The 13,064-nt window shown below is 36.3% G+C and overlaps 1 protein-coding gene across 3 annotated transcripts in view; it reads right to left on the reverse strand.

Annotated features, from left to right (window-relative positions):
* Window positions 1-11,360, reverse strand: part of WDR33 (WD repeat domain 33) — a 53,759-nt gene extending 42,399 nt beyond the window's left edge. For all 3 annotated transcript variants that reach the window (XM_009582581.1, XM_009582583.1, XM_009582580.1), the window contains exons 1-6: window positions 11,144-11,360; window positions 9,183-9,251; window positions 8,596-8,700; window positions 7,873-7,968; window positions 7,228-7,379; window positions 5,368-5,465 (exon numbers count right to left, since the gene is read on the reverse strand). In XM_009582581.1, the coding sequence (XP_009580876.1) occupies window positions 5,368-5,465; window positions 7,228-7,379; window positions 7,873-7,968; window positions 8,596-8,700; window positions 9,183-9,251; window positions 11,144-11,347 (724 nt within the window). In that variant the 5' untranslated portion in view covers window positions 11,348-11,360. The remainder of the gene's footprint in view (window positions 1-5,367; window positions 5,466-7,227; window positions 7,380-7,872; window positions 7,969-8,595; window positions 8,701-9,182; window positions 9,252-11,143) is intronic.
* Window positions 11,361-13,064: the final 1,704 nt, after the last annotated feature.

A 13,064-nucleotide genomic window follows, 5' to 3' on the forward strand; every position in this document is an offset into this window, starting at 1 on the left:
CTCCCTCATCCCAAACTTCACTTTGGCAACGAAGATTCACGAAGATCAGAGACCTGCAACATGAGCTGCCATACTAAAATCTACCAACAAAGATACTTAACTCATTCAATACTAGCATTTCAAAACAGCTTATCTTTTTTAAGTTCAAAAATTCAAGGACTTGCCTTCTCTAGATTGATATGGTTGGTGCCAATATCAGCCAGGTCTCATCTCATCTTGGCCTTTTGTTCTGAGGAAAAATCCTTCTAATATTCATTCACGTAGGGATGCATCAGTAGACTAAAAGACATATCAAATATACCTGAAATCCTAACAGCACAAAGAAGCAAGCCCCCACAAAAAACTGAAGGTTTAAACACTACATCTCGTTACAAGAAACACAGTATCAACATACATGCGCTTCTTGAATTTGCTGGGTTTTCTCTCCCTACTGAGACAAGGAAAACAACAGAAAAACCTCACATAAAGGGAAGAAAGATGGAAACAGAAACATCAGGATTTTTTTTTCTTTTAAATTATCCAATATAGAGTTCAATTACATTCCAGGAAAAGGTAACAGTTTTAGAAGCTACCTGCTTCAAAGGCTAACAGCTAGCTACTAATGTTTAAAAGTGAAGGACCAAACTGAAGATGTAGTTCCAGTTAGTTCTGGTTCTCAGGTTCCTTTTAACTACTGAACTCACCATCTCTGAATTTAAGTACAGGATTTGCTATTTGACTGGGAAAACGGATGTCAAAAACTTCGAAGAGATCCTTCGCTTTCAGGCAGAAAGTGCAGAGTATACAAATCATACAATAGATTTAAACAACTAAAGACACTTCATGGTATTTTATTTGCTAATGAAAATCCAGAAACGGAGTGGAAGGAAGGAAGGAAGGAAGGAAGGAACAAAAAAAATTCTCCAGTTATTTCAGTATGACTAGCTGTGGAGATACTTTTTCAGAACTTGTAAGCAGATGAAAAATAAGTTTACCGTGATTGCTGTGACTTCTGCATGCATGTACACACATACATGTTATTTTGTAGGTGATGAGTTTTTGCACTGGTGTTACGCCTGAACAGGAGATTCCAGGCAGAACAATGTTATTACAGACAGGCAAAAGACTTTCCTTAGAATAAATCACGTACGAGTAAGAAATTACATGTTGTTACAAATCGCAAATTTTAAATCCGGACAGAATGTAAAGGAATCATGATTGCTTTTAATTGTTCAAGTCAGGATAAGAAAAATCTTTTGCCAAATCTACCATGTTTGCAGGAAGATCATTTAGTGTATTACTCTATTTTACAGCCAGAAAAATCAAAAAACTTATCTACAAAGTATCTTAAATCCTGGGTTACCATCCTTCAAAGAGCCAGGTAGAGTCGTCCTCCCCAAAAGACCTATTTAAGCCAGGCAACTTTTGAAATCCTGGGAACACATGGCTCATCCAGACTGCTGAATGAAAACCCTAGAGTCCTCCCCAGCACACATTGCTACTGGATTTTGTGTGTGTGACTGTGAAAGGAAGGAGAAGGAAGGACAGTGGAACTGACAACACTGAAATGTGTTTGTAGCCTCCTAACCCATGATTTCATGCTGGGAATAATTAAGGAATCATGTGTTTACTAATGATCTACCCAAAATATTCTCAGGGATAAATTAGCACAGACCCAATACCCAAAGATTCACAGCCACCAGTCAAATCATCGATAACATTAATTTCTCAATAGAAATAGAAGGACAGCAAGCTTTTACTGCATATATTTTTTCACTAGATGTAATTAGCATTATTAAAAACCATCAGTGTGTATGTTCTTATAGAAATGGGGACTGTTTACATGAGTCCTGGCATTAACTTCACTCCAACTTTTTAGACTAAAGACCTGATAGTGTTTTGTTATAAATGCCATTATTGGAAATGCCTTTCAGAGTAACAGATTATTGATATGAAAACAACATATTGCTATACTATAGACTGTTTTCCATGTCTTAATATTTTAACAAAAAAACGTTTTTATTTTAACATCCGTTCAATTCCTACCAGTGTATTTTAGCAAGTGCACCAAATTTGTTATCATCATCAAGATGGTAACATGACAGAAATTAACGTAGGCAAAAACTACCAGTGCAGAATTAGGAGTACAGCACCTTTACTTCAAGAGAAGAGACAGACAGTAATTGGGCTGAGGGGAAGCAAGCAGGTAAGTGACTATGACAATGCCATTTCCCCCACCTTCAAGTTCTTCCAAGATAATTCACTTGAAGATGAATTACTTAAAGATGGCTCCCCAAGAAATGGAAGATTTTAATCCTATTTATTTCTTTACAATATTAAAAAGGAGCCTGATAAATTTGCACATACTTCTAACAAAACGCCCAAACTCCACCTACTATGCCCTGGAAAGCCACGATGGTAGGAACAGCAGCAAAGTAACATAAATTAGGGAAAAGCTGGGCAGCAAAGTGACTCTGAGCCAGATGAAATAAAAAAGATCTAGAACTTCTGGCATTATGTATGAAGAACAAAACAGGGTGTCCTGTTTATTTTCATTTTGACAAATTAAAAGGAAGCTGGACACAGTTAATACGTGTTTCTCATGCAGCTCATGTATTCACGGCTTTAACTACTGAAAAAATTGTGTAGCCTACTGTAGACAGCTGAAAGAACTCCAGCAAAACCTTAAGAAGTCGTCCTATGTAATTTACAACTTCCAATTTGTTTTTCCAATCCTCTATGGAAGGTAAGACTAGAGTTGTTCCTTCAGACCAGTTTCAAGTAAAGGGAACCATTTCATCAAATACTACAATTAAATTGTATTAGTTCATTCCAGTGCAAACAAAAGCATTTGTAACAAATCTATAGAACGTTGTCCTTTCTATATCAGCAAAACTTATCCCAGTACCTTTAATGCTCTTTATAGAATTGCTTTAAAAGCATTCCTTAGCATTAAAGTCCTCAAGTCTGTTTTTTAAAATATGTTCCTTAATTTGTTACTAAAAAAATCAGTAGGAATAATGATATATTGATATTGTATCCCTGTGAGTGATAATCATCTTTATGAACACATCTGACTGTAAATTGATAATTTCATTTGATTTTTATAATAAAAATCAGGTGTGATAACCTGAAGAATACCTTAAGACACTAAGTGAAGCTTTGGATCTAAACTACGCTGTAGAATCCCTTCAACTTCACAGCACCAATATTAACCAGAATAGCTGAAGCATGGTTTGTGAAAGTAGGAAATAAAAAAACCACTCCTTAGCACGGTTTTTAATCTAAACACTTTTTGTACATAATGAAATATATTTTTAGCGAAGTGCCACCAGAATTTTAATTTACAGATCACTAACTTTGGAATGGCAATGACATGAGTATTTACACATTTTGAAGGTTGTACTAAGCAAAGTTTTACAGGTCACACTCCTAAATATGTTAAAGCAGAATGCATATGGAGAAGCAAAAAGCTGAAGATCAGCTTCCTAATGCCATAAGATCATTACTCCAAGTAACAAAATGAAAGCTTCTATTTTCCACCAAGAAAGCTACTTAAGTGTTACCCATACAACTCTTTCAAATATGTCTTCTGATCATATTTAACAACAGTGTTAGGGACCAAAACCAAATCAAACTTGCATGTTCTGCAGAAACATCCTCCCACCCCCAACACTCAGGGTTTTGGGTATTATTTTTGTTTTGTTGGGGGGGATTTTTTGGTAGTGGTGTTTGGTTTTTTGTTTTGGCTTGGGTTTTTTGTTTTCCCCTTATCTGACAGCAGAAACAATGAATAATGTGCCCTGTCCAATTTCATCCAGAGATGTAAAGTTTTCAAAGTATTTCCAACTTACATAAAAGACGAAATGTATTGTGGGTACATCATATAAGTAGAAGCAAAAATTATTCTTTATAGAGCTATTTTGCAAACTAAAAAGTGTATATTGAGATGCATAAACTATAAGAAATTAAAGCATTAATTCTATTTGAGACAGTCACAGTCACAATGTTCAAGTATGCAAGGTAACAGCAGGAAATGTAATGCAAGTTCTGTTCTTTATGGCCTAAATTAAATGCTTTACTCCTACTTTATGCAGAACATTAAAAGAATGTAGAAGAATCGAAGGGATTTTTATAATCTTGACAACTCTGCATGGAGGCAATCCCCATTTCCTCCACATGGTTTAAATGAGTAGTTAGTACAAACCTGCAGGAGGATATAGAATGTATTTAGTGCAGAATGATTTCTTTTGTAAAGCGTCAAGCAAAACAGTCCCAAATCTGTTTGGGTCCTTCCAGAATAACAGGTGTAAATGATATAGCCTAGAAATTTGCTTGCCAGCTCCTGTACGGAACACATCTACCATAATGTCTATGCACAGATTCTGTTAAAATATCATCATTGCAAGAACACTGGAGCCCAATGTCTTTTCAAAGTAGTGGTGTTTAAAAGTAATGCATTAGTAAAACAAGAAGAGAGCTTAAGAGTCAAGAGAAACAGGGAGAGCTCTACTTCATAAAATACATAATGCAGGTCCAAGTTGGAAGCATGATTTTAAAAAAGAAAAATCCTTAGTTTAGGAAAGCACTGATCAAGCTCACACCCCTAAAACTGGAATTCCATGGTTTTATTGCATACCTTCTTTGCAGTTTATCTGCATGCCTACAACCCCCAATCTCATTTAATATATTCTATTAAATTATGTACCTTTGACATCTTCTGCAAGAAAGGAATAGTTGCCAGAAGCTATTGTTATAACTCAGTAAGATTGCAACAAGAGAAGGAGAAAGCTCAACAAGGCCAGTGGAAAAGCACTAGAAGTTAGCATATAGAGATAGTGGACAGAAAACTATTGAAGCTAGGATTATTTGCATGTGCTATGCATGATGAGATCTCAATTTACTTGTTTTCTCTACCTAAATGCTCTCCTGCTCTTAAGGACTGAGAAAAAGTAACTACCTTGCCTCTGAGGAAACCAGAATGGAAGGCACTCCCATGAAAAGAATGGAATCCTCTGCATGAAGATGCGTGTTCTGAAGCAAAAGTGGTCACAAAGATTAAGCTTTGGAGAAAGATAAATGTATTCCTGATCCAGAAACAGCTGTTCCTACCAACATTAGGAGTAGAAAAAAATGTCCTTGTATCCACCTCCATTGTTTAGAGCTTAAGTGGACAGTAAACAGAGTAACGCCATTGTGAACTGCAGCCTATCTGAGTATTATAAGGCACCTATAGCAGCAGCCAAACAAAAACTTGTTTGGAGGATTTAAGACAGGGATGTAATACAAAAATGTAGACAAGCTGATACTTCTGTATTGGGAACACCTAGTTAAAAAAAGGTTTTCCCCCTCCTGAAATACCCCAATCAGTACTTTTGGTACACATACCTCGAAGAATTCTCTCCTCATGGCAACGTAGAAAGTCCCAGATTCTAACAGTGCCGTCGTCAGAGCATGTAGCAAATTTATTATCCGTGGGTGAGAAACTGTTACATGAAGACACACAGCAGGGGAAAGAAGTCAGCATTTAACAGATTATCTATGCTTCTCAGACAGGGCAAAATTATACTGTAATGTGTTATACACTGAAGGATGCATTTGAACGTAGGGACTTTTAAGTGAATACAGTGCCTGCCAAATGACACTTCATCACAAGACATGAATTTAGCATAGGATTACTATTGCATTGCAGTCTCCTGTCAAATGAGGAAAAAATCCAGAATTTATTCTTAGCACCTTCCTACCTATGACTGCACACGGTAGCGCCTTCTCTGCAGGATGAGAAGCAACACCAATATGATTTGGTAACTGTCACCTTAGACTTTCATGTTTGGTAATACCATAAGAAAGTGACACTGTGTAGAAGCACAGGAGAACAGTTCTTAGGAAAAAACTCCTCTTCAGCCACAGGTGCTTTGCAGCAGAGAAGCAAAAATAAGGGAAAGCTGGTCACAGGAAAATGCTAGTTGGATTAACTGTTGAAAAAATTGTATATATATCAAGTGTACCACTTAATGTAAAAGTAATTTGGAAAAAATCCCTCTTATTACACCCCATCAACACCATGAAAAGAATCCTACAGACACAGAAGAAGCTTCCAGATGGAGCAGCCAGTATCGCTTGATGAAAGTCACTGGAAAAGCAATGAGTTATTTAGCCGTGTGATTAGGGCCAGAACATCTCCAGCAACTGACAGGCACTCACTTCCTTTCAGTGCAGCGAAAGACCATGAGGGAGCCCTCGTGAAATCCTAGATCTTTATGATCAGGAAAGGGCTTAAAATAGTAGAGATATTCAGTGTATGGCCATGACAGTCAGTCAGTAACTGAATCCAATGTAAGCACTTCTCATAACCAAACTCTGGCAGAAAATGCTGCACCCTATCAAAGAAAAATGGTGACTTTAGTGGAAAGTGGTTTTGTGGCAGTGAACCTTTATCGCCAAGGGCCAGCACCTGAACCCGAAGAAACACTGCTTTAGCTTCATTTTGGATCTGCAGCTTCTCTTCAGGCTTACTTTAAAAACATTTCCATATCTTACTAAAGATTATGTGCAGGTTTGCTTTAGAAACATCCTTCATTTACATCTTACTGATAGTATCACTTTAGATTCCATTTTTTATATAAATAGACATTTGCACAACTGAGGCATCAACACTGAACCAAGAGAATATCCTACAGTCTTCTTTTCAATGGCTTGCTTACAGTTTCAAGCTTGAAGAACCCATAACATTAGACTTCTGTATGTGGCAGTCTGCGTGGGTATTTAGTATTACTGGAAGTCTTGGCTTCACCAAGCCAAGCAGTTCTTCACTTTATTTAGTGTTTTATTATTTTGTGAGAACTATGCAGGTGTTTTATTTCTGAAGGCTTTATATTTTATTCAGTTAGATTATTAAAGACTGAATTCTTTATTTGGAATGAAATTGTTGTCTTACACAGTGCGTATAAAAAGGAATAACTGATACACATTGTCACCATATAAAAATGAAAAGAATACCAGTGCAAAATGCGGCAGACAAATACATCTCTAACATATTGCAGAGGCGGATACTGGGACAATACTAATTCAGAAAGGTGCCAGCAAAACGGTGAGAATGTGGAAACAAAAGAAAATATTGTGTTTATGTGGTGCAGGAAGTTTCCCAGAATCTGACAGAACCCATGCATTTCTGCACCCCGAATACACTTAGAGAACAGTCTAATCATGGCAATAGGTACTACAGAAAATGGTATATTGTGTATAAACCTGGCCTCTCTAATCGCCTCCTTATGTGCCTGGAACATCTTGACGTTGTTCATGTTGGACTGCCAGTATTTCACATATCCCCCGTGGTCTGCTGTCAGCATCCACATATCATTGTGTGACCAAGTCATAGCCCTTACAGGGCTGTCGTGAGCCTGTAAATTCAGAAACAAAACTTCTAGCAAACGTGTTCAAATACTGTCCGACCCACACAAACACAAAAGTTAGTAAAGTTCCTACTTAATAGCTGCAACAAAGAAATGAAAGCAATGATGATCTAGTTAGATTCAAGATGTTAGTGTGGAAAAAAAAAAACACCCTTACTTTGTATACAATGGTCTTCTAAATAATAAATGAAGAGTATTTGCATTTTGTTTCCAAAATGTTTCTTTATTATTACAAATACTCATAGTATGTTCTTGAGAACAGTTAGTATAGCATATGGAAATGGAATGAGAAGCATTAAATGAATTGCCTATAGCCACAGTCTGACACGGGGTCAGAGCAGAATGAAAAATAAAAGACCTTGAAGGCTCCCATTACCGCACTCAGACCACAGACCCATGATGAGCAGGATGAAGATGTGTTCCTAAAACATGCTCTGAAACCTCAAAGAAATACACAGAAATCTTGATATGATGAATTTACCTGCAATATCGTTTCAAAATTGAAAGTCAGTCCATTCCATAAAGTGAACTCTCCACTAGATGCACCAGTGACCAAGCGTCTCCCCTCAGGAGTCCACTGCAAAAGAAAAATTTAACTAAACTGTGCAAATACAACATTCAAATATATCATAAGCTTCTTTCAGGGAATCTGCAGAACTGGAATTTACTACATGACTTTCTAGAGGATGCAAGATAGACAAAAATGTAGAACTGTGCAAGAGGGCTTTTGACTTTTGTAACAACAGGACAAAGCCCACTGTAAAAGCAGCGAGAAAAATCTAGTCGTAGAGAAGAAACACCTTATTGGCACCAGTACATTTCTAGCACACAATATCCACACTAAACAATACTGCTGACATCACAGAAAAGTTGTTAAAAGATGCTACAAGAGTCAAACAGCACAGAGACTGAATTGCCTGTTTTTCTGTGAGTCAAGATATATTAGCCCCCGAAAATGAGGGGGGGGAGTGTGGGAAGCGCATCTCAAACTCCAAGAGTAAGAATTATTTTGTACTCAGATCTTACCATTTAATTTCCTAAAAACCTCCACAGAAAGACTAGACACAGAAGTAGTCCATATATTCCACACGCTAGTTTTATTTGCAAATGCTTTAACTGTTATCTTGTTTCTTTCTTCAGTTAAGAGTACCACTCTAATTTAAATTAAGACAATACAACTAAGTAAATCCAATGCTATACTCACCCTGACAACAAACACTGGGCATTTTACTTTATTAGTAGATGTCCGAACAAATTTTGTGGTTACAGCATTCATAGGGTTGTTCAACATTCCTATAGGAGGGACCAACTATGAGAGAAGAAACAAAAGGTTTAGTAATGACATTTCTAACCAGAAACTGCAAGAAAAGCATTCATTCTGAACACCTATTTCTGGAAAAGCAAGTTTTTCATTTGCAGTGATATTATCAGAAGTAAGTTGGTAGAAACGTTCAAAATAATCAGAAGTCGGTCAGTAAAAATGTTCAAAACTCTGCATGATTTACCATCTCAAACATCCAGAACCAGCATCTTCAAGAGCAGCGTTGCAAGCTCAGTGCATTACATCAGAGAGTTCTTACGTCCAAAAACTAAAAGCCTATCCAATTTCAGGTTCTCTTCATGGACATGGATTCCAACAGAACAAGACAATGTAGACTGAAGATACCCTTCGTATCTTTAAGGCCTCTTGTGGACAAAAAGATAACCTCAGCTGATAGGCAGAATCCTTCCGATTTTCTGGAGAAATTTTATCCACAGAACTTCATCAGGGAATAGAAAGATGTTACTTACGTCATTATAATATCCTGCATCAGGCTGGATTGCTCGCATATCTCGCTGGTCTCTCTGCCATACTCTATTCTGGAAAGAAGAAAACAGCTCCTAGTTCATACCACCACTATACTTCATTGTCAAACAACAGAAAATAAGGAACATGTTCACAACCTGTTTGGGAAATTCCCAAGATTTTAGAATAAACTCGGTTAAAAGACTTTGGTCTCAAGAAACCTGTAGAATTTGTACAGCATAAGCAAAATATTCAAGAATGTTTAAAGTTTTAATTTCATCGAACTAAAGCAGCTCATTTAAAATTGCAGCTTAACAATATGAAAGGAGCAGTTCTATGTAATAAGCCACATTATTGTAATGACTGGTACTTTGCTGCCCAGGTTAATAGGTACTCTACAAGAAGCACGTTCACTTATTTCAAAAGCTTTACTTTCAGGATAAGCATTTACACCATTAGGAGCTGCACTGATGAACTCCCACACAGTGGGAAAAAGCGGGAAAAAAAAAAACCAGCGGGAAAAGTGAAATCCCACACAGTGACATGAGCTAGAAAGGAAGCTTCTGTGGCTGAAGCATAAAGATGATAATGCATTCAAATGGATACAACTTAGAAGACCAAGGGATAGAAATGCCTTCAATTAGTTAAATTTTGTAAGCTGTCAAACACAACCTTTTCAAAAACACTTTACATGAATTAAGAATGAAATTATTTCAGCTTCATGCTGTAGACTTTACCAATTTGGATCTGTGTACATATCAGAAACATAAGCTAAAATTCTAGGTAAAACATTTCCAGCATACACTACTACAGTTTGTTAGAATTTCTTAAGCCAGGAGCAAATTACATACAAACCATTTTTCTCATTTTTTATAGAACCACATCAAATTAAATCAGCAGTATTGAAGCTGGGACTGAAATGGAATTCTGGTATATCCTAATTTTGTGTAAGTATACAAAACATACAGATCTTTTTGTTTGTTTGTTTTGTTTTAATAAACAGAAGTTTGAGGGTGCTTATTTCTGCCACAGTAAAAAAGGTCCTGAACTACTAAAATTATTTTTTTAGAATTAGTCCACTACTAATAGAATCTTTCTTGGGGAATTCCTAAAACAGAAGGATATGTTTTAAATGTTTGGTGTTTAAACATATATTAGAAGATAATTTAAATTTATTATTAAGAAAAATTTCCAATTGTTAACACCTACAAGCTATAATCATGCACTGGCCACAGCAGATCAAATTCATTTCATCAAGTTTTTGCAATGTCACTGTTGAGATTCCAACAATTCCTCTATTTACAGATTTGATTCTATTTCTTCTGAGCTAATATCCAGTACTTGTACAGTAAATCTTGATCATAAAATTGTATCTCTTAAGAAATTAATACCACCCCATCAGGAAAGCTAAATAAGCATTTTTACAGAAATATTTCTTCAACAAAACTTCATTTAAGTTGTTCTGTATTTATTAACTGTACAGAGAGGGATTTTCAGAGACCACAGTGCAAGTTGCAGTGCTATTTAGTAAAATGATGAGAAATCATTTTTATGGTGCCCTAGTTTTGGAGTGGAGGGAGTAATAGTTTACTTCCCATTTTGGGAAATTTCTGTTTCAAAACAAAAAAAAGAACAATTACATTATTTATGATGAGTTTCTATGTTCACTGAAAAGTCAGAACACAAGACACTCAATTGCATTCCAAGTTGAAATTCCGAGACAGAATGTAAAAATTGGTCTTTACACAAACTACAAAGTCAGCTGTGTATATGTGCAGTTTTATTACCAAGGACCAAACCCCTTCGTATTCATATTATACCAAATTTACAAGCATTTGTCACTTAGTTTGCAAATGCAGCAGTAGATCTCCCAGTATTCCAGACTGCTCTATGGGCACTGAAAAGCACAATCACAAATTTCAGGAAGGAAAACAGTTTTTCAAACAAAACCAGAAAATTAACTAACCTCCAAATATTTAATTACAGAGGGATTGTAATCTATGGTCTTTCGGTTCACAGCTTTTCTCATCCGCTTTCCATCAAAAGTAAGCTGTTGCATTGCTTGCTGCTGTGCAAAATCAGGTCTTTTGTAGAACAACTGCCGAGGCGCCTGGTGCTGGAACCTCGGCATATGGAAAAATCGGGGCGGGGAGCCAATTTCTGTGGCCATGGCTATCTCGTTTCTGAAAGACTGCAAAAAGTGAAACATTAGGTTACTACATAATAATGACAAAAATGCTGCATTAGTATCTCCACTAACTTAAGTTTACAAGGATGAATAACAACTTCATAAAGCACTGTTTATTGGGAAGAAATATTTGCAGGTTCCTCTCAACAATTTTTTTCTTCCCCTGTGCCACCTAACACTGACATTAAAGTGGTTAAATACTTTGTTCTCTATTAAGAGGAATTTCCTGTTGAAACAGATCACTATAAAGTTTGCGTTACCATCCCTAAACTAGAACTGTGCGGGAAAAGAACATCCTTAGTAAAAACAGTATAAGTAAATGCAAGAAAAGGTAAGACCCTTTAACAAAAGATGATATTTCAGATTCAACGTACAACAGGAAACACCACGTTAGTTACAAATTAATTTAAGTAATTAATTTAACAAATTAATTTAACCAATTAATTTTGAGGGCTGCCTCAAAACCTTATTCTAGGACCTGAAAATAAAATTACATTCCCTTTACATAAGTTACAGTAAACACACCACAGATCACATTCTACCTGTAGGTATACTTTCAATTCCATTATCGCAAAATAAATGGATTACATATTTATCAAGGTTTGATAAATGTAACCGAACATAACTTCCCCCCAACAAGACCCACTGAGAATGTTAAGAAAATGTGAGGGGCAAGGAAAAAAATTTTCAATATTCAGATTTTTTTCTGACAGAGAGAAATGAGTCTAAAATCTAATTTTTCAGTCTGTAAAATCCTTAAATTATGAGATCACAGCAACCTCTTTGCAGCTGAAAACTACACGTTGCCCTTTAAATACCAGTTTGTCTGCACAGGGCAGGGATTAACCTTCTTCACAAGCTTTGCAAACCTAGAAGTTACACACTCCTTTCCACTGCTAACCAAAAGTGTGTCAGGCCACTTATAAAACAAGCCATCTATGACACCTGGCTGTTAGCTACACAAACAACTCTAATGTACAAGGGGACAAAAACAAACTAAAGCCATTACAACTATTCTCCATTCAAGACAAAAAAGTCCAAACTAAAATAGCATGTTTCCTTAACTGAGGTAAGGAAATTTAAGACCTTTGGCAGGAGTAGCATCTTTTATTAGACCAACTCGTGTAACTGGAAAAAGAGACCAGCTTTCAACTAAACAAAACCTTCATCATGTGGCTGAAAGGCTCATTTGCCTGAAAGCTGCACAATACCAGGGGGTCTAATAAGACACCATGTCTACCTCCAAATACTGCCACATCCATAACACCACTGTAACAACACAATTACTACAACATTAAGCTCGTCTGAAACAAGAAAAAGGTATCAAAACTTTCTCATGCAGGAAGTATGTCAAGTACCCCTAACACTATCTCAGATTCTCTTACAACTTGTCAGAAGGTAGCTAACTGTTGTACAGAAAGTTTCAGGTTTTACATCTCAAAGGTAAAATTAAAAGGTAAAATTTTACATCTCAAAGGTAAAAGTAGTGGTTTTATATCAAAAAAAGAGAAAGCAGCTTCTTCAAATGAGCAAAGCAAGCTGGCATTAAACATTCAAGTCCATTAATAGTCTTTTTAAATTTACTTTTAAATTGTATGCATTACTCAGAAAAAGACCCTAGAGAAAATTTCCAGTACTAATCTCTCTCAAGTCTAAAAATATACACTCCTATACCAACCAGTGCTTTAAACCAGAGGGA

Source organism: Fulmarus glacialis, unplaced genomic scaffold (assembly GCF_000690835.1).
Source record: "Fulmarus glacialis isolate BGI_N327 unplaced genomic scaffold, ASM69083v1 scaffold31077, whole genome shotgun sequence".
NCBI classification, from domain to species: domain Eukaryota; kingdom Metazoa; phylum Chordata; class Aves; order Procellariiformes; family Procellariidae; genus Fulmarus; species Fulmarus glacialis.